The sequence below is a fragment of the Hyperolius riggenbachi genome, chromosome 12, assembly GCF_040937935.1.
Source record: "Hyperolius riggenbachi isolate aHypRig1 chromosome 12, aHypRig1.pri, whole genome shotgun sequence".
Classification (NCBI taxonomy): domain Eukaryota; kingdom Metazoa; phylum Chordata; class Amphibia; order Anura; family Hyperoliidae; genus Hyperolius; species Hyperolius riggenbachi.
In genome coordinates, this window is record NC_090657.1 from 225078389 (window position 1) to 225106245 (window position 27857).

Genomic DNA, 27857 nt, shown 5'->3' on the forward strand with positions numbered 1-27857 from the left:
TCTGTAAAGTGCTGCAGAAGATGTCAGTGCTATAGAAATACATAATGATAATAATAATATGGTAGGACATTACACTATGACTATAGTAGGATTAGACTATATGCTCCTGAGAGGACAGTTAGTGACATGATTATGTACTCTGTAAAATGCTGCAGAATTTATCAGTGCTATATAAATACATAATAATAATAATAATAATAATAATAATAATAATATCATCATAGGGCATTAGACTATGACTAGGGTAGAATTAGACTGTGAGCTCTGAGGACAGTCAGTGACATGACTATGTACTCTGTAAAGTGCTGCAGGAGATGTCAGTGCTATATAAATACATAATAATAATATGGTAGGACATTAGACTATGACTATGGTTAGATTCGATTGTAATATAACTCGACTATGTTGGTGTGTCCGGGCAGGAAAGGGTGGCTGTGTAATGGCAGTGAGTGGCGTACAGGTGCTCTATAAAGACTGATTCGGGATGTTGATGCTGGTGGTGATGTAGTGGCGGCGAGCGGCCGGAAAGTGGCGCTACTTTCCATAGCGAATGATGGGAGATGTTGATGGCGGTAGTAATGGCAGTATGCGGCCGACAGGTGGCGCAGCTGTCTATACGGATTTATGATGGATGCTGAAGTCTGGTAATGGCGGGGTGCGGTCAGCAGGTGGCGCTGCTCTCTACACGGAATAATGATGGATGCTGATGTCTGGTAATGGTAGCATGCGGCCGGCAGGTGGCGCTGCTCTCTATAGCGAATGATATGAGATGCTGATGGCGGTAGTAATGGCAGTAAGCGGCCGGCAGGTAGCGCTGCTGTCTATACGGAATAATGATGGATGCTGATGTCTGGTAATGGCGGTGTGCGGCCAGCAGGGGGCGCTCCTCGCTATGGTGAATGGATGGAGGGATGACGGGATGAAGGGACCGGAGAGATCGGAGCATCAGACTTGTTGATCGGCCGGGAGGAGGCGGCACAGTGCGGAGGCTGCAGGTATGACCGGGATGGATGGAGGGGAGGCCGGGGATAGCGGAGAGGAGGAGGCGGGAGGGGTCCGCAGCAGCGCCGGGATCTGCTCGCCATCATATCCCGGAGGCTGTGACGTCTCTTCACCCAGAGACAGCTGTATCCCCCCGCTGTGTGTGTGCCCCCTCCCCCCAATACTACTGCTCCCCCCCAATACCAGTGTCCCCCAATACTACTGCCATACCCCCCCACTACTGACCTCTATTCACTGCCCCCCCCCCCCCCCATAGCACCCCTCCCCCCAATACTACTGCTCCCCAGTACCACTTCCCACTATTCACTGCCCCCAATACAACTGCTCCCCCAATACCACTGCCCCCTCCCCAATACCTGTGTACCCCAATACTACTGCCGTACCCCCCATACTACTGACCTCTATTCACTGCCCCCCAATAGCACCCCTCCCCTAATACTACTGCTCCCCAATACCTCTGCCTTCTATTCGCTGCCCCCAATACATCTGCCCCTCTGCTGCTACCCAATACCACTGCCTTCTACTCACTGCCCCCCAATACTACTGCCCTCTCCCCAAAATACTACTGCTCCCCAATACCACTGCCTTCTATTCACTGCCCCCCAATACCACTGCTCCCCCAATACCACTGCCATCTATTCACTGCCCCCCAATACCACTGCCCTCTCCCCCAAATACTACAGCTCCCCAATACCACTGCCTTCTACTCACTGCCCTCCAATACTACTGCCCTCTCCCCAAAATACTACTGCTCCCCAATACCACTGCCCTCTATTCACTGCCCCCCAATACCACTGCCCTTCCTCCCAATACTACTGCTCCCCCAATACCAGTGTCCTCCAATACTACTGCCCTATCCCCCCAATGTCACTGCCCTCTCCTCCTAAAGACTACTGCTCCCCCAATACCACTTCCCTCCCAAAAAATACCAGTACCCCCAATACCACTGCCCTCTATTCACTGACCCACAGTACCCGTGCCCCCTGATAGCACTTTCCTCTATTTATTCCCCCTCCCCCCAATAAAACTGCCCCTCCAGTACTACTGCCCCTCCCCCTGTCCCCTCAAAACCACTGCCCTCTATTCAGTGCCCCCCAATAATACTGATTCCCCTAATACTACTTTCCTATCGCCCAAATACTAATACCCCTAATGCAACTGGTCCTTTCCCCAATGCCAGTGCCCTCAATTCACTGCACCCCGATACTATTGCCCCTCCCCCAAGAACACTGCCTTCTATTCACTGTCTTCTGGTACCCGACCACCTGTATGTGACCTGATACGCGTACATTTGAAATCGGCGCCGGTAGACTTGGGCGCAGGATACAGCGTTATATAGCTGATCCTGCTTCTGCACAAGCCCGGGCCGATTTAATTACTATTCCCCCTCCAGGCCGACATGGATAGTGGGGGAATGAAATAATTCGGCTCCCAGCGATTGCTGGAGGCCGAATTATTATGTTTTTAAGCAACTTCGGCTCTGTCTTCTGACGGAGCCGACGTTACTCACTGAGCACTTCAATAGGAATGATTCCTATTGAAGTCTATGGAGGCGCCGGCTGCGCCCAAATCTAGCAGCGCTGAAAAGCACTGCTCCGGCCGATACTACTAACCTCATCATAATACTACTACCCTCACCTGTGCCCTGTTACCCATCCACCGGTATATGATCTGATACTACTCTCCTCATCCTACTACTTCCTCTTTCCTCACCCGTGCTCTGGTACCCAAATACCTGTATGTGATCTACTACTACCCTCATCATACTACTACCCCTACCCTCACCTCTGCCCTGGTACCCGATCACCTGAATGTTATCTAATACTATTACCATCATCATACTACTACCCATACCCTCACCTGTGCCCTGGTACCTTACCCATCTGTATGTGATCTAATACTACTACCCTCATCATACTACTACCCCTATCCTCACCTGGGACCCGACCACCTGTATGTGATCTAATACTACTACCCTCATCATACTACTACCCCTACCCTCACCTGGGCCCTGGGACCCGACCACCTGTATGTGATCTAATACTACTACCCTCATCATACTACTACCCCTACCCTCACCTGGGCCCTGGGACCCGACCACCTGTATATGATCTAATACTACTCCATCATACTACTACCCATACCCTCACCTGTGCCCTAGTACCTTATCCATCTGTATGTAATCTAATACTACTACCCTCATCATACTACTACCCCTACCCTCACCTGGGCCCTGGGACCCGACCACCTGTATGTGATCTAATACTACTCCTCATCATACTACTACCCCTATCCTCACCTGGGACCCGACCACCTGTATATGATCTAATACTACTCCTTCATCATACTACTACCCCTATCCTCACCTGGGCCCTGGGACCCGACCACCTGTATATGATCTAATACTACTCCTTCATCATACTACTACCCCTATCCTCACCTGTATTCTGGTACCCGACCACCTTTATGTGATCTGATACTATTAACCTCATCCTCATCATACTACTACCCCTATCCTTACACTCTGGTACCCGACCACCTGTATATGATCTAATACTACTACCCTCATCATACTACTACTCCTACCCTCACCTGTGTTCTGGTATCCGACCACCTGTAGCCCCATCATACTACTTTCTCTGTCACCTATGCGCTGGTACCGCATCACCTGTCCGTGGTCTTATACTACTACCCTGATCATACTATGACTACTACCTCCACCCTCACCTGCACTTTGGTACCCAATCACCTGTATGTGATCTACTACTACCCTCATCATTCTGCTATCCTTATCCTCACCTGTGCCCTGGTACCCGACCACCTGTATATGCTCTAATACTACTACCCTCATCATACTACAACCCCTACCCTCACCTGTGCCCCGGTACCCGACCACCTGTATGTGATCTAATACTACTACTCTCATCATACTACTACCCCCACCCACCCTCACCTGTGCCCTGGTACCCGACCACCTGTATGTGATCTAATACTACTACTCTCATCATACTACTACCCCCACCCACCCTCACCTGTGCCCTGGTACCCGACCACCTGTATGTGATCTAATACTACTACCCTCATTATACTACTACCCCTACCCTCACCTTTACCCTGGGACCTGACCACCTGTGTGTGATGTAATACTACTACCCTCCTTAGCACACTGTATAATCTCTCACATGCACAGTCACTGTACACAGTATCAGTGCCGCTCATGTCTAGGATAACTCACGATGAAGCATGTGATCTGTTTAATCAGCTGATAGATTTGCCAAGCTCTGATTTGCTGTGATCACATCCTGCTTGAGCACATGATCACGACAAATCAGAGACTTGCCTATCTATCACGCCATATCTCATTTACAGTGTGACAGCTGCCAGGGCAGGCAAAGGGTTAATCTTCCAGCTATCCCAGGCAGAACACAAGAGTTCATTAGCTCTCAGCAGCATCAAAAACCCGTCCTGGCTGAGTGTAATTAAACGATACCCGAAGTGACATGTGACATGATGAGATAGACATGTGTATGTACAGTGCCTAGCACACAAATAACTAGGATGTGTTCCTTTTTTTCTTTCTCTGCCTGAAAGAGCTAAATATCAGGTATGTAAGTGGCTTACTCAGTCCTGACTCAGACAGGAAGTGACTTCAGTGTGATAAGAAATTCCAACTATAAAACACTTTCCTAGCAGAAAATGGCTTCTGAGAGCAAGAAAGAGTTAAAAAGGGGAATTTCTTATCAGTGAGGGTCACACTGTAGTCACTTCCTGTCTGAGTCAGGACTGAGTCAGCCACTTACATACCTGATATTTAACTCTTTCCGGCAGAGAAAGAAAACAAGTAACACAGGCTAGTTATTTGTGTGCTAGGCACTGTACATACCCATGTCTATCTCATCATGTCACATGTCACTTCGGGGATCCTTTAACACTTGTCCAAGCCAACATTCTCAGTAATACATTACAGCTTAATACTCATGTTTGATGTGTGTGATTTCATAATGCCTTACTGAATGCAAATACGCAATCCATTGATTGATAGAACTTATGTGCATGGAGAAATCAGCCTATCAGATATTCTGACCGATCTCTTCATTTCTGAGAGGGGGTGGAGCTTTCCCTTCTTATCAGCCCTCATGTCATCCTTTCCCATCACAATGAGTCCTTTAAAGGAGACCTGAACTCTTGCACAGGACAGAAGGAAAGCAAAGAGAAATGCTCCCTGTGTGTATTTAGAAAGCTTAGCCTGTCTAATTCCAACCTCATCTATGACTAATCACAAGTTGTAATTGGAGCCCTCAGCTGACTGCCTTGGCAGAGAGGCTAACTTGAAAGCAGGAAGTAGACACACTGCATATTTGTTGCAGGATTTGTATCAGGTGTGCCAAAGAAATGTTTTTCTTCAGGCTGGTTTCACACTACGAACTGGTGTTATCGCTGCACCGCGTCTTACCGCCAAAAACAGGCCTTCAGGGAACACCATGTTAGTACACAGTGTTCCCTGTCTGGCATCCGTCCAAACAGGAAGTGATGTATGCTTGCGGTCATTTCCTGTTTTGGGTATGCAGAAGTGCACGGAAGCGTATTGTAAAAATACACTTCTGTGCATTCGTGCCGCGATGTTGAAGCGCCAATGTGCTTAAAGAACCCCATAGAGTAACGTGACTTGTGGGCCGATGCAGATCGCCGCAGGAGCCGCACGGTAAGGTAGGTATGCGCCAGCGTTACATCCGGCACTTCTGATGCAGCGTACCACAACGTGGGAAGTATGAACTTCCCCATAGAGTCTCATTAGGCTGCGGCAGCAGTGCTGCAATTTAACGGACCGCCCCAGTGTGAAAAGGCCCTTAAAGGTTATTATGCGGTTTCTTTTACAGCAGAGAGGAAGTTCTGAGCTCAGGTCAGCTTTAAAGGACACCTGAAGTGAGAAGAATATGAAAGCTGCCATACTTGTTTCCTGTTAAACAATACCAGCTGCTTGGCAGTCCTGCTGGTGTATTTGGCTGCAGTAGTGTCTGAATCACACTAGAAACAAGCATGCAGCTAATCTTGTCAGATCTGACAATAATGTCAGAAACACCTAATCTGCTGCATGCTTGTTCAGGGTCTATTGCTAAAAGTATTAGAGGGAGAGGATCAGCAGGGCTGCCAGGCAATGTGCATTGCTTAAAAAGAAATAACTATGGCAGCCTCCATATCCCTCTCACTACAGTTGTCCTTTAAGAGATCTACTCCAACAGATCTATGTTGTCCTCGGTCCATCCTCTGTTTGTCGAATTCCATCTACCGACATGCCAGCCAGACACTGGCCAAAACAATAGCAATACTTGGGCCTATTTGCAATAATAAAATGACTGCCCATTGGATTCGGCCAAACACGGCATTTTGAACGTTTCAGACATTCATTTCCATCATTTATCCTTTCTGCTTATTTCCAGCCCATCCTGTTCAGCTGCTAGATATAAGTTTGGCATTTTCCTGTATATTTTGTGTATAGTTTTCTAATAAACTAACGATTTAATCTTTCCAGCTTTTTCCCCTTGTTAGCTTATTATTATTTATCCCTACTAGAACTCTCTCCTCAGGAGAAACACACTACCGCATTGTCTGATCTCTGATCCATGCTAGAACTCTCTGTCCTCAGGAGAAACACACTACCGCATTGTCTGATCTCTGATCCATGCTAGAACTCTCTCCTCAGAAGAGACACACTACCGCATTGTCTGATCTCTGATCCATGCTAGAACTCTCTCCTCAGAAGAGAGACACTACCGCATTGTCTGATCTCTGATCCATGTTAGAACTCTCTGTCCTCAGGAGAGACACACTACCGCATTGTCTGATCTCTGATCCATGCTAGAACTCTCTCCTCAGAAGAGACACACTACCGCATTGTCTGATCTCTGATCCATGCTAGAACTCTCTCTCCTCAGGAGAGATACACTACCGCATTGTCTGATCTCTGATCCATGCTAGAACTCTCTCTCTCCTCAGGAGAGACACACTACCGCATTGTCTGATCTCTGATCCATGCTAGAACTCTCTCCTCAGAAGAGAGACACTACCGCATTGTCTGATCTCTGATCCATGTTAGAACTCTCTGTCCTCAGGAGAGACACACTACCGCATTGTCTGATCTCTGATCCATGCTAGAACTCTCTCCTCAGAAGAGAGACACTACCGCATTGTCTGATCTCTGATCCATGCTAGAACTCTCTCCTCAGAAGAGAGACACTACCGCATTGTCTGATCTCTGATCCATGTTAGAACTCTCTGTCCTCAGGAGAGACACACTACCGCATTGTCTGATCTCTGATCCATGCTAGAACTCTCTCCTCAGAAGAGACACACTACCGCATTGTCTGATCTCTGATCCATGCTAGAACTCTCTCTCCTCAGGAGAGATACACTACCGCATTGTCTGATCTCTGATCCATGCTAGAACTCTCTCTCTCCTCAGGAGAGACACACTACCGCATTGTCTGATCTCTGATCCATGCTAGAACTCTCTCCTCAGAAGAGAGACACTACCGCATTGTCTGATCTCTGATCCATGCTAGAACTCTCTGTCCTCAGGAGAGACACACTACCGCATTGTCTGATCTCTGATCCATGCTAGAACTCTCTCCTCAGAAGAGAGACACTACCGCATTGTCTGATCTCTGATCCATGCTAGAACTCTCTGTCCTCAGAAGAGACACACTACCGCATTGTCTGATCTCTGATCCATGCTAGAACTCTCTGTCCTCAGGAGAGACACACTACCGCATTGTCTGATCTCTGATCCATGCTAGAACTCTCTCCTCAGAAGAGAGACACTACCGCATTGTCTGATCTCTGATCCATGCTAGAACTCTCTCCTCAGAAGAGAGACACTACCGCAGGGTTTATCTTTATACATTGTTTGATCTGCTAGTTAGGTTGCAAATAGAAATAGTTTGTTCCGAGGTCTCTCCACCTCCTTTCAATCTGGAGAGTGGGGGCAGCAAAATACCCGATTTACAGTGCAAAATCAATCATTTTAATTGATTGTATAGTCAATCGAGGTTGTATCATGTATAGGTACATCATCCAATCCTAAACGTTTACTTTGCTCACAATGTATTCTCCTTCAGATGCCTCTGGTGGATGAGCCCAGAATGGCAGCTGTGGTATAGTATGATGGGGTTGGTGGGTGGAGCTGCGACCAAAACACCCTCACAAGGGCGAGTGGGGGCGGGATCTCCCCACATGCGCTACTAGTGGCTGCTGGATGAGCAACCCAGACTTGTGACTACCTTAGTCTTAGGCTGCGTTCACATTATAAGTCGCCAGCGCTATTTCAAGCACTGAGCAATTCATAGCGTTTTTTTTAAATCGCCCTTCCCTTCTCTTTCACCTGGAAATGAAAAAATACATTTATTCATTGAAGCTCTTGAGAAATCGCACGCTTTGCGATTTCCCTATACCTTCCATCATAGCCAACTCACCCCGAAAATGGTACAGGCAGCTCTTTGGTGAGCGGATCGGAAATGAACCGCTTACATGTGAACTCTCTCATAGGGAATCATTGCACAAGCGCTTTTAGGGCGATTGCTGAAATCGCCAGCGCTTAAAAAACCTCACAAAAGCTTATAGTGTGAACAAGGCCTTATATACGCTATTTTCCCTAAAATATCACAATAGAGAGAGCTCCTGGTGTCCCTGTGGTTTACTTTTCTCTTGCATGATCTAGAAACTGATCACATGCTTCTGCATCAGTCCTCTCAGACACGCACACATGTACACGCATACATACAGGCACACACGCGCACGCATGTACACACGCGCATACATACAGGCACACACGCGCATACATACAGGCACACGCATACATACAGGCACACACGCGCATACATACAGGCACACGCATACATACAGGCACACACGCATACATACAGGCACACACGCGCATACATACAGGCACACACGCGCATTCATACAGGCACACACGCGCATTCATACAGGCACACGCATACATACAGGCACACACACGCACGCACGTACACACACGCATACATACAGGCACACACACACATACATACAGGCACACACGCATACATACAGGCACACACACGCATACATACAGGCACACACGCATACATACAGGCACACACGCATACATACAGGCACACACGCGCACGCATGTACACACACGCATACATACAGGCACACACGCGCACGCATGTACACACACGCATACATACAGGCACACATGCGCACGCATGTACACACACGCATACATACAGGCACACACACACACGCATACATACAGGCACACACGCATACATACAGGCACACATGCGCATACATACAGGCACACATGCGCATACATACAGGCACACACACGCATACATACAGGCACACACGCGCACGCACGTACACACGCATACATACAGGCACACACGCGCACGCACGTACACACACGCATACATACAGGCACACACACGCATACATACAGGCACACACGCGCACGCACACACACGCATACATACAGGCACACACGCGCATACATACAGGCACACACACACGCACGTACACACACGCATACATACAGGCACACACATGCATACATACAGGCACACACGCGCACGCACGTACACACACGCATACATACAGGCACACACATGCATACATACAGGCACACACGCGCACGCACGTACACACACGCATACATACAGGCACACACACAGGCACACACACACGCACGTACACACATGCATACATACAGGCACACACATGCATACATACAGGCACACACGCGCACGCACGTACACACACGCATACATACAGGTACACACGCGCATACATACAGGCACACACACGCATACATACAGGCACACACACGCATACATACAGGCACACACGCGCATACATACAGGCACACACACACACACGCACGTACACACACGCATACATACAGGCACACACACGCATACATACATACAGGCACACACACGCATACATACAGGCACACACACGCATACATACAGGCACACACGTACACACACGCACGTACACACACGCATACATACAGGCACACACACGCATACATACAGGCACACACGCATACATACAGGCACACACGTACACACACGCATACATACAGGCACACACACGCATACATACAGGCACACACACGCATACATACAGGCACACACACGCACGCACGTACACACATGCATACATACAGGCACACACATGCATACATACAGGCACACACGCATACATACAGGCACACACACACACACGCACGTACACACACGCATACATACAGGTACACACGCGCATACATACAGGCACACACGCATACATACAGGCACACACACGCATACATACAGGCACACAAGTACACGCACGCACACATGCATACAGGCACACACACGCATACATACAGGCACACACGCGCATACATACAGGCACACACGCGCATACATACAGGCACACACACACGCACGTACACACACGCATACATACAGGCACACACACGCATACATACAGGCACACACACGCACGCACGTACACACACGCATACATACAGGCACACACATGCATACATACAGGCACACACACGCATACATACAGGCACACACGCATACATACAGGCACACACACACGCACGTACACACACGCATACTTACAGGCACACACGCATACATACAGGCACACATGCATACATACAGGCACACAAGTACACGCACGCACACATACATACAGGCACACACATCATACATACAGGCACACACACGCATACATACAGGCACACACACGCATACATACAGGCACACACGTACACACACGCATACATACAGGCACACACACGCATACATACAGGCACACACACGCATACATACAGGCACACAAGTACACGCACGCACACATGCATACACACACACGCATACATACAGGCACACACGCGCACGCACGTACACACGCACGTACACACGCATACATACAGGCACACACGCATACATACAGGCACACACACGCATACATACAGGCACACACACACGCATACATACAGGCACACACGCACGTACACACACGCATACATACAGGCACACAAGTACACACATACACACGCATACATACAGGCACACACGCGCACGCACGTACACGCATACATACAGGCACACAAGTACACGCACACACGCATACATACAGGCACACACGCATACATACAGGCACACACACGCATACATACAGGCACACACGTACACACACGCATACATACAGGCACACACGCGCATACATACAGGCACACACACGCATACATACAGGCACACAAGTACACGCACACAAACAGGCACACACGCATACATACAGGCACACACGCATACATACAGGCACACACACGCATACATACAGGCACACACGTACACACACGCATACATACAGGCACACACGCGCATACATACAGGCACACACGCGCATACATACAGGCACACACACACGCACGTACACACACGCATACATACAGGCACACACACGCATACATACAGGCACACACACGCACGCACGTACACACACGCATACATACAGGCACACACATGCATACATACAGGCACACACACGCATACATACAGGCACACACGCATACATACAGGCACACACACACGCACGTACACACACGCATACTTACAGGCACACACGCATACATACAGGCACACATGCATACATACAGGCACACAAGTACACGCACGCACACATACATACAGGCACACACATCATACATACAGGCACACACACGCATACATACAGGCACACACACGCATACATACAGGCACACACGTACACATACGCATACATACAGGCACACACACGCATACATACAGGCACACACACGCATACATACAGGCACACAAGTACACGCACGCACACATGCATACACACACACGCATACATACAGGCACACACGCGCACGCACGTACACACGCATACATACAGGCACACACGCATATATACAGGCACACACACGCATACATACAGGCACACACACACGCATACATACAGGCACACACGCACGTACACACACGCATACATACAGGCACACAAGTACACACATACACACGCATACATACAGGCACACACGCGCACGCACGTACACGCATACATACAGGCACACAAGTACACGCACACATACAGGCACACACGCATACATACAGGCACACACGCATACATACAGGCACACACACGCATACATACAGGCACACACGTACACACACGCATACATACAGGCACACACGCGCATACATACAGGCACACACACGCATACATACAGGCACACAAGTACACGCACGCACACATGCATACACACACACACACGCATACATACAGGCGCACGCACGTACACGCATACATATAGGCACACAAGTACACGCACGCACACATGCATACACACACAAATGCATACATACAGGCACACATGCATACATACAAGCACACACTCATACATACAGGCGCACACGCACGTACACACACACACATGCATACAAGCACACACGCAAACATGCATATATACAAGCACACACGCATACATGCAGGCACGCACACGCATACATACAGGCACGCACACACATACATGCACGCACACAAACGCACACATGCATACATACAGGCACACACTCTAAACACTCACACGTTTCAGCACCACTGTCCATGGACAGTTCTTGTGTATTTCTGCTAGGACTTGTAGACTGTGTATTGGTGCAGTGTAACTACAGCGTACATGGCAGTCCCCGGGCACTAGGGGGAGCAGCATATTGGCAAAGCTTCTATTATCCCTTCTCTACACATGTGCCCCCTCTAGTGGTAGAGTATATACAATGTACAGGGTGCAAGCATAATGTATAGCCAGTATCAACACTTATCTATACACAGCTTCATAGGTACCCCCACCAGGGACAGTATACCCCTACCAGTGACCCCCGCCTGTACCGTACCCCCACCAAGGACAGTATACTACTACCAGTGACCCCCGCCTGTACCATACCCCCACCAGGGACAGTATACTACTACCAGTGACCCCCGCCTGTACCATACCGCCACCAGGGGCAGTATACCCCTACCAGTGACCCCAGCCTGCACCGTACCCCCACCAAGGACAGTATACCCCTACCAGTGACCCCAGCCTGCACCATACCCCCACCAGGGACAGTATACTCCTACCAGTGACCCCATCCTGTACCGTACCCCCACCAGGGACAGTATACTCCTACTAGTGACCCCAGCCTGTACCGTACCTCCACCAGGGACAGTATACTCCTACCAGTGACCTCCGCCTGTACTGTACCCCCACCAGAGACAGTATACTGCTACCAGTGACCCCAGCCTTCACCGTACCCCCACCAGGGACAGTATACTCCTACCAGTGACCCCATCCTGTACCGTACCCCCACCAGGGACAGTATACTCCTACTAGTGACCCCAGCCTGTACCATACCCCCACCAGGGACAGTATACTCCTACCAGTGACCCCAGCCTGCACTGTACCTCCACCAAGGACAGTATGCTCCTACCAGTGACCCCAGCCTGCACCGTACCCCCACCAGAGACACTATACCTTTACCAGTGACCCCAGCCTGTACCGAACCCCCACCAGGGTCAGTATACCCCTACCAGTGACCCCAGCCTTTACCATACTTCCACCAGGGACAGTATACCGCTACCAGTTACCCCCGCCTTTACCGTACCCCCACCAGGTACAGTATACTCCTACCAGTGACCCCAGTCTGTACCATACCCCCACCAGCGACAGTATACTCCTACCAGTGACCCCAGCCTGTACCGTACCCCCACCAGGGACAGTATACCTCTAACAGTGACCCCAGCCTGTACCGTACCCCCACCAGGGACAGTATACCTCTAACAGTGACCCCAGCCTGTACCGTACCCCCACCAGGGACAGTATACTCCTACCAGTGGTCCCAACTGGCCTGACTGTACCCCCACCAGCGACAGTATACTCCTACCAGTGACCCCAGCCTGTACCGTACCCCCACCAGGGACAGTATACCTCTACCAGTGACCCCAGCCTGTACCGTACCCCCACCAGGGACAGTATACTCCTACCAGTGGTCCCAACTGGCCTGACTGTACCCCCACCAGAAACAGTATCACCCTACCAGTGACCCCAGCCTGTACCTAACCCCCACCAGAGACAGTATAACCTTACCAGTGACCCGGACTGGCCTGACTGTACCCCCACCAGAGACAGTATAACCCTATCAGTGACCCCAGTCTGTACCATACCCCACCTGACAGTATACTCCTACCAGTGACCCCAGCCTGTACTGTACCCCCACCAGGGACAGTATACTCCTACCAGTGACCCCGGCTGGCCTGACTGTACCCCTACCAGAGACAGTATTCTCCTACCAGTGACCCCCGCCAGGGACAGTATACCCCATCCTGTACAGTATTCCTGATCTCAGTCATTATGTGTAGGCTGTGTACAGAGGCAGCTCCCGCACCCCTCTATAGGCTGTCTATAGTGTTGGGCGTTCCTGCATTATGCATTAGGCACTAGAAGTGGTCAGCGAGGCTCCTCAGTCTCTCTTCACAGACACGAGTAAAGCTGTGTGTGCTGCTGCCTGAGCAGATTACAGGAGCTATTTGCTGGTGTGATTAGTGGATAAACCACCTGACGCCATGTGAAGGATGCTCTTTCTTATTTTGTAGGTCATCGGGAGCTGCGGAGGAAGATGTCCCTGGCCGGCGGTGGCCCGCTGTCACCATGGAGGTGAAGGGGGGCAGCTGACACGTGCGTGTCCCCTCATCGAGCTTGCAGGCCCCCTCTCCCGCCTTGTTCAGAGATGCCTGGCTGGATGAATAAGCATGGATCCCGCTCCACTACCTCACTGCCACCCGATCCCATGGACATCATCCGCAGCAAGGCCTGCTCCCGGAGGGTGAAGCTGAATGTGGGGGGGCTGGCACACGAGGTCCTATGGAGGACCCTGGACCGATTACCTCGCACCAGGCTGGGCAAACTCAGGGACTGCAACACTCACGAGTCCCTGATGGACCTGTGTGACGACTACAACCTGGAAGAGAACGAGTACTTCTTTGACCGTCATCCTGGCGCGTTCACCTCCATCCTGAACTTTTACCGCACGGGGAAGCTGCACATGATGGAGGAGATGTGTGCGCTGTCCTTCAGCCAGGAGCTGGACTACTGGGGCATCGATGAGATCTACCTGGAGTCCTGCTGCCAGGCCCGCTACCACCAGAAGAAGGAGCAGATGAACGAGGAGCTGAAGCGGGAGGCCGAGACGCTGCGGGAGCGCGAGGGGGAGGAGTTTGATAACACGTGTTGTGCGGATAAGAGAAAGAAGCTCTGGGATCTGCTGGAGAAGCCCAACTCTTCTGTCGCTGCCAAGGTACCTTTAATTGTGATTAGTGAGAGCTGCTTGTTTGTGGGATGTATGTCAGCCTGCAGATTACCCGTGGCGATGTACGAGGGGGGTCCGCAGCGATCTGCTAATGAAGTAATCTGTACCGATCACCAAGTCTGATAAATGCCCGTCTCACACTGCGCTCTGTGATGTCACGCTTTCCTAACTCTGTGATGTCACACTGCGCTTGTGATGTCATGCTCACATAGCTCTCTGATGTCACTCTTTTTATGGCTATGGATGGAAGTGTTATGCAGGTAGTGGGTGTACCAGTGTTTATTGTGCCAAAGCTACTAGGAAGCCCGGGGGGGGGGGGGGGGGGGCTGGGCTGCACATGTGAGGTTGGAGGGAGGGGCTGCACAGGTGAGGTTGGAGGGCGGAGCTGCACAGGTGAGGTTGGAGAGTGTGGCTGCACAGGTGAGGTTGGAGGGCAGGGCTGCACATGTGAGGTTGGAGGGCGGAGCTGCACAGGTAAGGTTGGAGGGCGGGGCTGCACAGGTAAGGTTGGAGGGCGGAGCTGCACAGGTAAGGTTGGAGGGCGGAGCTGCACAGGTGAGGTTGAAGGGCGGATCTGCACAGGTAAGGTTGGAGGGCGGAGCTGCACAGGTAAGGTTGGAGGGCGGAGCTGCACAGGTAAGGTTGGAGGGCGGAGCTGCACAGGTAAGGTTGGAGGGCAGAGCTGCACAGGTAAGGTTGGAGGGCGGAGCTGCACAGGTAAGGTTGGAGGGTGGAGCTGCACAGGTAAGGTTGGAGGGCGGAGCTGCACAGGTGAGGTTGGAGGGCGGAGCTGCACAGGTAAGGTTGGAGGGCGGAGCTGCACAGGTGAGGTTGGAGGGCAGGGCTGCACAGGTGAGGTTGGAGGGCGTGGCTGCACAGGTAAGGTTGGAGGGCGTGGCTGCACAGGTAAGGTTGGAGGGCGGGGCTTCACATGTCGGGTTGGAGGGCGGAGCTGCACAGGTGAGGTTGGAAGGCGGGCTGCGCAGGTGAGGTTGGAGGGCGGGGCTGCACAGGTGAGATTGGAGGGTGTGGCTGCACTGGTGAGGTTGGAGGGCGTGGCTGCACAGGTGAGGTTGGAGGGCGTGGCTGCACAGGTGAGGTTGGAGGGCAGGGCTGCACAGGTGAGGTTGGAGGGCGGGGCTGCACAGGTGAGGTTGGAGGGCGGGGCTGCACAGGTGAGGTTGGAGGGCGGAGCTGCACAGGTGAGATTTGAGGGCGGGGCTGCACAGGTGAGGTTTGAGGGCGGGGCTGCACAGGTGAGGTTTGAGGGCGAGGCTGCACAGGTGAGGTTGGAGGGCGGGGCTGCACAGGTGAGGTCAAACGTTAGTTGCACAGGTGAGGTTGGAGGGCGGGGCTGCACAGGTAAGGTTGGAGGGCGGAGCTGCACAGGTAAGGTTGGAGGGTGGAGCTGCACAGGTGAGGTTGGAGGTCGGGGCTGCACAGGTGAGGTTGGAGGTCGGGGCTGCACAGGTGAGATTGGAAGGCGGAGCTGCACAGGTGAGGTTGGAGGGCGGGGCTGCACAGGTGAGGTCAAACGTTAGTTGCACAAGTGAGGCTGGAGGGTGGGGCTGCACAGGTGAGGTTGGAGGTCGGGGCTGCACAGGTGAGGTTGGAGGGCGGAGCTGCACAGGTGAGATTTGAGGGCGGGGCTGCACAGGTGAGGTTTGAGGGCGGGGCTGCACAGGTGAGGTTTGAGGGCGGGGCTGCACAGGTGAGGTTTGAGGGAGAGGCTGCACAGGTGAGGTTAAACGTTAGTTGCACAAGTGAGGCTGGAGGGTGGGGCTGCACAGGTAAGGTTGGAGGGTGGAGCTGCACAGGTAAGGTTGGAGGGTGGAGCTGCACAGGTGAGGTTGGAGGTCGGGGCTGCACAGGTGAGGTTGGAGGTCGGGGCTGCACAGGTGAGGTTGGAAGGCGGAGCTGCACAGGTGAGGTTGGAGGGCGGGGCTGCACAGGTGAGGTCAAACGTTAGTTGCACAAGTGAGGCTGGAGGGTGGGGCTGCACAGGTGAGGTTGGAGGTCGGGGCTGCACAGGTGAGGTTGGAGGGCGGAGCTGCACAGGTGAGGTTGGAGGGCGGAGCTGCGCAGGTGAGGTTGGAGGTCGGGGCTGCGCAGGTGAGGTTGGAGGGCGGAGCTGCACAGGTGAGGTTAGAGGGAGGGGCTGCACAGGTAAGGTTGGAGGGTGGAGCTGCACAGGTAAGGTTGGAGGGCGGAGCTGCACAGGTGAGGTTGAAGAGCTGGTCTGCACAGGTGAGATTGGTGGGCAGGGCTGCATAGCTGAGGTTGGAGGCCAGGGTGATGGTCGAAGTGGGGTTTCACAAGTAAGGGTGGAGCTGCACAGGTGAGGTTGGAGGGCGGGGCTGCACAGGTGAGGTTGGAGGGCGGGGCTGCACAGGTGAGGTTGGAGGGCGTGGCTGCACAGGCTAGGTTGGAGGGCGGAGCTGCACAGGTGAGGTTGGAGGGTGGAGCTGCACAGGTAAGGTTGGAGGGCGGAGCTGCACAGGTGAGGTTGAAGGGCGGATCTGCACAGGCTAGGTTGGAGGGCGGAGCTGCACAGGTGAGGTTGGAGGGCGAGGCTGCACAGGTGAGGCTGGAGGGTGGAGCTGATAAGGTGAGGTTGGAGTGCAGGCTGCACAGGTAAGGTTGGAGGGCAGAGCTGCACAGGTATGGTTGGAGGGCGGAGCTGCACAGGTGAGGTTGAAGGGCGGAGCTGCACAGGTGAGGTTGAAGGGCGGATCTGCACAGGTGAGGTTGAAGGGCGGAGCTGCACAGGTAAGGTTGGAGGGCGGAGCTGCACAGGTAAGGTTGGAGGGCAGAGCTGCACAGGTAAGGTTGGAGGGCAGAGCTGCACAGGTAAGGTTGGAGGGCGGGGCTTCACATGTCGGGTTGGAGGGCGGAGCTGCACAGGTGAGGTTGGAGGGCGGAGCTGCGCAGGTGAGGTTGGAGGGCGGGGCTGCACAGGTGAGGTTGGAGGGCAGGGCTGCACAGGTGAGGTTGGAGGGCGGAGCTGCACAGGTAAGGTTGGAAGGTGGGGCTTCACATGTCGGGTTGGAAGGCAGGATGTTATTGTTGACTAGGAAATGTATGCCAGTTGGGCATGTCCTAGGTTGTAGGATTGTGGAGGGGGGGGGAGGCAGGAGTAGTACAGACATGTGTGGGCAAATCTGAACATGGTAATACAGTAATAGAATATTGTATACATCTATTATTGTATATGGGAGGAGACTTGGTGATGAAAAAGGAAGCATTAGTTGTATGAAATGTGAACCGTCACATAGAGCTTTTCTCCTGTCTCCTGCCTCCTGCAAATGCTTGAGAGCTGCAGCTACAAAAGCTTAGCTGTCCTTCTGATCTTCTGCCTCTGTTAGCCGTAGCCCCTGAACCAGCATGCAGCAGATCAAGTGCTCTGACTGAGGTGTGACTGGATTAGCTGCATGCTTGTTTCAGGTGTGTGATTCAGACACTATTGCAGCCAAAGATATCAGCAGCAATGCCAGGGAACTGGTATTGTTTAATAGGAAATAAATATGGCAGCCTCCATAGTCCTTGCACTTCAGGTGTCCTTTAACCACTTTAGGATAGTAGGCTTACACCCCCCTAGTGACCAGGCTATGTCTTACAATTTAGACCACTGCAGCATTAAGGCCTCGGTGCAGTGTTGTACAACTCAGCACACAAGTGATTCTCCCCCCCCCCCCCCTTCTGCCCACCAACAGAGATTTCTGTTGGTGGGCTCTGATCCCTCCTGCCTTGTTTATTTTTTTATTTGTGTTTTTATATATATATATATATATATATATATATATATATATATATATAATACCATTTTTCTATTTATTTTTTTAAACCCCTCCCTCCCGCCGCCAGCCAATTGCAGCAATCTGCTGTCATAGACGTCAGCCTATGAGAGACGATCGCTCCTGATCCTCTGTGAGTGACACGGCTGTCCCCAGTACAGTGCTGCCATAGATCGCAGTGCTGTACAGTGTCAATAGACGGCGATCGATGCTGGGAGACTGATGACAGAACGGAGCTCCGTCATTCAAGCGGAGATGATCGCTCACGCCGATCTCCACCCCAAGGACTTTACGCCAATTGGCGTTGAGCGGTCCTCGGGCTGCCGCCACGCTCATGCCCATCGGTGTGACGCGGTCATTAGGTAGTTAAAATAAGTTACCAAACAGGTGCCGCCTCCAGCCAGGATGCAAACCCGCTTTCCTTCATCAATGTTTCTGAACATTGTATTGGCTTGTACCCCTCATCAATGCCTGTGCTCACCAATTGTCCCCCGGTAGATATGGAATAAGATGGGGCCCCGTTGTGGTCCTTTCGGTAAACTGAAGTAGAGGGAGATCAGAGAAGGTGGCAGGTGGGCCCAAGCGCCTGCCTAGTTGCCTGATGGATGATCCTGCTCTAACCCCCCCAGCACGGTGAAGATTCTCTCCAGTACCGCTTGGCAGATATATTTAGTAGTAGCACCTGGTCACTGTTTCTAAACCATTTACTTTAGCATTTAAAGGGAACCAGAGACGAAGCACCCTTGTATATTTTACCATATATATCAGTAAGAACATTAGAGAAAACGCTTACCATGCTCTCTGTTTCATCCTCACTGCTAAAAGTGTCTGTTATCAGCTGTGATAAGAATCCCGGACTGAGCATTCAGTCTGGCTTTGCAGGGAATAATTATAGCTGAGTCATTATAGCAGAGCCACAAGGGAGCAGGCTTGGGCTTGAAAAGACACCAGAGAAGACAGACTCAGCTATAATCTTTCCGTAGCAAAGCTAGACTGAGTGCTCAGTCGGGGATTCTTATCAGAGGTGATAACAGTCAGATTAAACAGAGAATAATGAAACAAAGAGCAGATTAGGTGTTTACTGTCATGATCCCACTGATTTATAAGGTAACATTCAAGAGGGTGCTTCATCTCTGGTTCTAGTGGTTCTATATCTAGAATAGTAATTTGGTGTTTATATAGTATTTATTTGATTTTTCATTTTTGGAAACTTTCTAAATTTGCTATATTTCATTTAAAACCTCAAGCCGGAGTATCCCCTGGACCCATCAGACGTACCCCTGGGGTATACACACAGAACCGAGGTCCCACATCACAGGACACTATTCATTCACTGCACCTAGGGCAGTAATCATTCAATTTGTAGGACAATTATCATATATGTGAGATATGACCTCATGTGGGTGAGCTATGAGCTCATACTTGTGATCTATATACACTGTTGGAGTTGCACTAAGTATCTGATCATCAAGTAATATATAGGAGTATGTGAGTCTTACCTCCTTAAAGAGAACCTCAACTGAAAATAAAAAGTCAAAATAACCATACACAGGTAGTCTACTCCTCAATCTCTTTCTCCTCATGCGTCCTGTTTGTCCACTGTGATCAATGGATTACTCCGTCCGCCATTTTAAAAATGGCCATTACCCCATAACCGCTTCCTGGTCAGCACACTGTTAATCTGTAATATCACCCACTTGAGCTATAGGGAAACATGGACATTACCTTGCACATTCAGTTGTAACTGACAGCTGCTAACTGATGGCAACTGATATATTTCAGTTCTGACAAAATCTTGTCAGAACTGGAAGCGATCGCTGTAAGAAGAAAATGGTGAGCTCCTGAGAGGAACTGACGGTGAGGTAAGTATGTAATATTCATTTGCAGCTATGTCATGTGTTCATTTTAATTAATTTTACTCGCTACAGGTTCCCTTTGAGGATAAACCACAAAGGTAAGCATATGTTTTAGTCATGCACAAAAGACAACGCGTTTCACAGGTACTGGCCCGATTCCTCAGGTCAGTACAAAAGGGCCTTTAAAAGCAGTAAATCACCGACATAAGAGAGGCGCTCACGGCTGTGATTTACTGCTCTAAAGACACTATTATATTGATCTGGGAAAGCGGGCCAGCACCCGTGAAACGCCGTTGTCTTTTGTGCAGGACTAAAACATATACATACATTGTGGTTTATCCTTAAAGGATACCCGAGGTGACATGTGACATGATGAGATAGACATGCGTATGTACAGTGCCTAGCATACAAATAACTAGGCTGTGTTCCTTTTCTTCTTTCTCTGCCTGAAAGAGTTAAATATCAGGTATGTAAGTGGCTGGATGGTGTAATGATTAAGAGCTCTGCCTCTGACACAGGAGACCAGGGTTCGAATCTCGGCTCTGCCTGTTCAGTAAGCCAGCACCTTTTCAGTAGGAGTCCTTGGGCAAGTCTCCCTAACACTGCTACTGCCTATAGAGCGTGTCCTAGTGGCTGCAGCTCTGGCGCTTTGAGTCCGCCAGGAGAAAAGCGCGATATAAATGTCCTGTGTTTGCTGCAGGGCTGTGGAGTCGGAGTCGTGGAGTCGGAGTCGTGGAGTCGGGCAATTTTGGGTGCCTGGAGTCGGAGTCGGGAAAAAATGCACCGACTCCGACTCCGACTCCTAATGAATTTGTAACTGTAATTAAAATAGAAAATATGATAAAATGTTCTATTTCTCAGATAATAGTCATTAAAAATAATGTATAAATACAGTATATATACAGTAATAGCTGTCCACAAAAATGAAATAAACCAATCAAAATTAGTTACTTGTGCTGCTTCAATAAAGCAGTTCCCGTATTTTTAAGGTCAGATATACATATCTGATTGTGACTGTACAGTATATATGATGTGTACACAGGAATCTCTTATATATACTAAATAACATCTATGCTGTAAGAATACAGCCTAATGTGTAGCTGTGTCACTAATAGAGATGGTCAATGACATGGAAATAATTGTGCACTGATGCTGATTTATGCAAATGTATGCACTCCCTTTGCTGATGAAATCAAAAATTTGATATGTTGTTAAAATTTGGTTTGGTGACTACAAATTGAAGGGTACCTGAGACAGATGAAAAGTAAAGTTTTATACATACCTGGGGCTTCCTCCAGCCCCCTTCAGGCTAATCAGTCCCTCGCTGTCCTCCACCACCCGAAACTTCTGCTATGAGTCCTGGTAATTCAGCCAGTCAGCGCTGTCCGGCCGCATGCCGCTCCCACAGCCAGGAACATTCTACACCTGCGCAATAGTGCTGCACAGGTGTAGTATGCTCCTGGCGGCGGAGTGTGTGCATGCGCACTACGCCCGACTGGCTCAAGTACCTGGACTCATAGCAGAAGATCCAGGTGGTGGAGGAGGACAACGAGGGACTGATTATCCTGAAGGCGGCTGGAGGAAGCCCCAGGTATGTGTAAAACTTTAATTTCATCTGTCTCAGGTTTACTTTGTTACACAGTAGTACTATACATATGCACTCCCCACAGAGCTGCAGGGAATCCACTGAGAATGCTGTGCACATTGAACACAGAGGTGTTGTCTGTTTACAATCTCCTCATTCCCCTGCAGAGTACCTGCACATCATTCTTACATGTACCCACACTTACATTGCCTAGGGCCTGATAGATGTTCTTTGTTCCGGTTTGTACCTTTTACAAGTACTCTTACCAAGGACTAGTTTTAGTCTAAAGGGAATAAATATAGTAGTCTACATATCCTTCTCACTTCAGTTGTCTTGTAAAATTCCTAAGCGTTGGCAGTTAAGAGACGAATTTCATGTTATATACTTTTAATCAACAAAATTGTAATATGCAAATTAGAGGAGTCGGAGTCGAGGAGTCGGAGTCGGTGGAATCCTAAACTTCGGAGTCGGAGTCGGTGGATTTTTGGACCGACTCCACAGCCCTGGTTTGCTGTGTTTGTAAGTGACTGATTCAGTCCGGACTCAGACAGGAAGTGACTACAGTGTGACCCTCACTGATAAGAAATTCCCCTTTTTACCTCGTTCCTGCTCTCAGAAGCCATTTTCTGCTAGGAAAGTGTTTTATAGTTGGAATTTCTTATCAGTGAGGGCCACAGTGAAGTCACTTCCTGTCTGAGTCAGGACTGAGTCAGCCACTTACATACCTGATATTTAACTCTTTCAGGCAGAGAAAGAAGAAAAGGAACACAGCGTAGTTATTTGTGTGCTAGGCACTGTACATGTCTATCTCATCATGTCACATGTCACTTCAGGTATCCTTTAAGGAGGTAACTCGCATACTCCCATATATTACTTGATGATCAGATACTTAGGTGCCTCCAACAGTGTGTATAGATGAGGTTTACCCTTCGGGGTCTTATATTGTGAACACTACGTTCTCAATTAAACCAACGACTGACCAGAGCCTGCCCAGCGGACCCGGAGTACCGAGCGGGGACAGTTATTTCCCCCTGAGCCTAAATGGTGGTTGCCAATCATTGCAACATATCCTTGTGAGTATAATACCACACACTTAAAGAGGAACTCCAGTGAAAATAATGTAATAAAAAAAGTGCTTCATTTTTACAATAATTATGTATAAATGATTTAGTCAGTGTTTGCCCATTGTAAAATCTTTCCTCTCCCTGATTTACATTCTGACATCACATGGTGACATTTTTACTGTGGGCAGGTGATGTAGCTGCTGCATGCTGTTTTGGCGGTTGGAAACAGCAGTAAACAGCTATTTCCCACAATGCAACAAGGTTCACAGACAGGAAACTGCCAGGAGTACCGCAGTACTCAGAGCTTCTTGTGGGAGGGGTTTCACCACAATCTCAGTCATACAGCGCCCCCTGATGGTCTGTTTGTGAAAAGGAATAGATTTCTCATGTAAAAGGGGGCATCAGCTACTGATTGGGATAAAGTTCAATTCTTGGTCGGAGTTTCTCTTTAACATACACAATTCTTACATACTGTACCACTGGGCTCCTGGTCTCTCGTCTAGACACTTGGTGGCTATTACGACTATCAAGAACCACACCAGTCCATCGTACGTGTGATATGACATCATACTTGTGAGATATGACATCATATGTGTGAGATAAGACATCATACTTGTGAGATATGACATCATATGTGTGAGACATGACATGTGCGAGACTTTCAAACCTATGTGTGAGATAAGACATCATATGTGTGAGATAAGACATCATATGTGTGAGATAAGACATCATATGTGTGAGATAAGACATCATACTTGTGAGATGACATCATATGGTTAAGATATGACATCATATGTGTGAGACATGTCATGTGCGAGACTTTCAAACTATAATGGCAGCCATGACTATTTGTGCAATGTGGTTGGCTGCAATATACGCACAGGCTTGGAAATAAAATACAAAGTTGATGATTGGCTGACAACGTGTGTGGATTATCCAAAATAAAGGCATTGGGATTGGGTAATAATGTGATTATGTATGACCTGGGATCTGGGCGGGACGTAGGGTGTGTTAGGAGAACATTTTTTCTCTGTGCCATTGTTATGATTGGTACACGCCATGCAATTTCCCATCAGTCCATCGGGTACGATCTCATTTCTGATCGTTTGTCAGATCTCTTTTGTGATCGGAAAAACGATTGAAAATCAGATCTGTCGGAAATAATCAATTTAACCCGTCTAACTGAAGGGAAATTGCATAGTGTGTACCAGACATAAAGGAAGCCATACACTGCATGATTATGAGCCTATGTGTCTATCCAATCGTTCAGAATCTGATTGGAATGCGATTTGAGAATTGATGGTACTGCAGTGTTGCAATGATTGGTGCAATACAATCGATTTTTAGGTTGAAATAGTTTGAAATTTGATCGATTGGACAATTTGGGCTATAGATTCTTGGCAGATTAAATTAAATACAGATATTTTACTATGGCCAAACCTAACCCCACTCACAGAACCCTCCTCTGACACCTAACATTAACCGCCAACCCCCCCTCCCCCCCCCCCCCCACACACACACAGAGACACACACACACACACACACACACACTACCTAACTAATGCCTAACCCTTAAGGGATACACGAAGTGACATGATGAGATAGACATGAGTATGTACAGTGCCTAGCACACAAATAACTAGGCTGTGTTCCCTTTTTTTTGTTTCTCTGCCTGAAACAGTTAAATATCAAGTATGTAAGTGGCTGACTCAGTCCTTATTCAGACAGGAAGTGAATACGGTGTGACCCTCACTGATAAGAAATTTCCCTTTTTTATCTCTTTTTTGCTCTCAGAAGCCATTTTCTGCTAGGAAAGTGTTTTATAGTTGGAATTTCTTATCCGTGAGGGTCACACTGTAGTCACTTCCTGTCTGAGTCAGGACTGAGTCAGCCACTTACATACCTGATATTTAACTCTTTCAGGCAGAGAAAGAAAAAAAGGAACACAGCATAGTTATTTGTGTGCTAGGCACGGTACATGTCTATCTCATCATGTCACTTCGGGTATCCTTTAACCCTCCCGCCCCGCACAAACTAGCTACCTAACCCATAACCCCCCACACACAGCGATACGATCATCATATCTGGATTAAAAAAAAACAAACTGTAAATTCTCAGGTGCCGCCATAGCTGCCTAAAAATATCAGCATCTGGGCGCCTGCAGTGCCTGATATATCTATTTACCGGGCGCCTAATTACCGATTAATTTGCATTGGTGCTTATGGCGGCACCCATTTAGTCCAATTGCCGCATGCGCCCATTTTTACTGCGTCGTATTTGTACCCCTTAAAACTTCACTTGTGCACCAGGGGTTTAGATCTACATACATGTTTAATCACTGCGAACGCTCCCGTTCGTTTCCGTCGTCATCCAACCGATCACAGTGCCTGCAGTGCATGAAAGGCGGCATCAGCCAGGCACTGGCATTCATTCATAGAGTGAAAGTAAAACAGGACACATAACACTTCTTGTGTGCTTTTAAAAGGAATCAGAGATGAGAAAATAAAGCTATTATACATACCTGGGGCTTCCTCCAGCCCCATACGCGCTGATCGATCCTACGCCGCCATCCTCCTCTGCCTGCAGCTATGAGAACCGGCTCTGTGCTGTTCCGTCAGTCGGAGCCAGTCTAAGCGTAGCAGAGGTGCGCTCTTTGCGTATCTCTGCAGCAGTGTATGGAGAGATACGTAGAGGGCGCACTTCTCCTGCGTAGCTGGCTCCGATGACGTCAGCGACGGGAGCCTGTTCTCGTAGTTGCGGGCAGCGCTGGATGGCGGCGTGGGATCGATCAGCGTGTATGGGGCTGGAGGAAGCCCCAGGTATGTATAACTTATTTTTTATTTTTTCAATTACGGGACATCTCTGGTACCCTTTAACAGTACACAGGATTTAAGTGTGGTGACATCTTGTGGCCAGAAAGTACAACTACTCCCACTGACACTATTATATATAAAAATAAATACATTTTTATTCATTTTTAACCCCTTTCATCCCTACCCCATAAAAAAAAAAAAAATTACATAGATGTTACCTTAGGGACTTTTTAATATGCATGTCATAAGGGTATATTACTGTTATTTTTGTAAATAAAGACTTGTACTTATTGATATAGTATACAAAAAAAAAACACCTAAATAGAAAAAATACACCTTTTACTTCCAAATAAAATATTGTCTCTATACATTGTGCTTGGGAAACAATTTAAACGTTGTAATAACCGGGACAAATGGGCAACTAAAACGTGTGGGTTTTATCTATCGTAGCACATTTTTACTTTTAAAAGTATAAATTCTGGAAACTAAGAAATATTTTTTTTTCATATTTTTCCCTTTAAAATGCATATAAAATAAAATAATTCCTATGAAAAAGTGCCACCCAAAGAAAGCCTAATTTGTTGCAAAAAAAAATAAAAAATTGAAAAAGCGATGCTCTGGTGTCTGGCCCCTTTGAGGCGGGAGTGCGCTCGCGGATCGAGCACGCTGGCCATTGTGGTCGATGTCCCGCTCTGAAATAACACATCGTTCACATTTTTTCCCACGATCTTCAATGCTATTTTCGTCATAACACGCCCATTCCTGATTCCAGTGTATTTCCAAAGAAATGGAGAACATGCGATCGCAGAAGCCCCAATATCATGCCCAGTGCGCCCCCTGACGAGTCTCTGGGGGGGGGGGGGGTTGTAAAACGCACGGCCACCTGTGCTGTAGAGGAAGGCAGCCATATGTCTAGGCTGTTATTATTGTGTAATATATAAGTTGTGTGTCATGTATGAAATATTCAGGCAGGGATCACATGGGGGGAATCGTATGCGTTTTGCCGCGATACAAAATCTCTCGTGAAAATGCAAGTGCTGCTGTCTATGGTCATTCGCAGGAAAAGTTACGACGTGCGGGAAAGCAAAAATGCGGCTTTTGTTGCTTTTTTTGCGCACTGCTCGCGATTCCTATTGCCGATAATCGTCTGATGTGTGTGGAAACCGCACGGAGAACCGCCGCCATTCGCCGCAGACAAAACACAGGTGTGAACCCCGCCTCACTGTAAAAATGTGCGTAAAATTGTGCATCATCCGATGCGATCTTTCCACACCGGTTTTACAATCAAAAGTAATTGGAAGATTATTATTGATTGTTTTCATGAACAGGTCG

At 49.1% G+C, this 27857-nt stretch overlaps 1 protein-coding gene across 19 annotated transcripts in view; it reads left to right on the plus strand.

Annotated features, from left to right (window-relative positions):
- The first annotated feature begins 864 nt into the window (after positions 1-864).
- Positions 865-27857, plus strand: part of KCNB1 (potassium voltage-gated channel subfamily B member 1) — a 90453-nt gene continuing 63460 nt past the window's right edge. For all 19 annotated transcript variants that reach the window (XR_011025457.1, XR_011025458.1, XR_011025459.1 and 16 more), the window contains exons 1-2: positions 865-995; positions 14701-15401. Coding sequence is in view for 1 of the 19 variants with exons in the window: in XM_068264570.1 (XP_068120671.1) it covers positions 14835-15401 (567 nt within the window). In the remaining 18 variants the exon portion in view is untranslated. The remainder of the gene's footprint in view (positions 996-14700; positions 15402-27857) is intronic.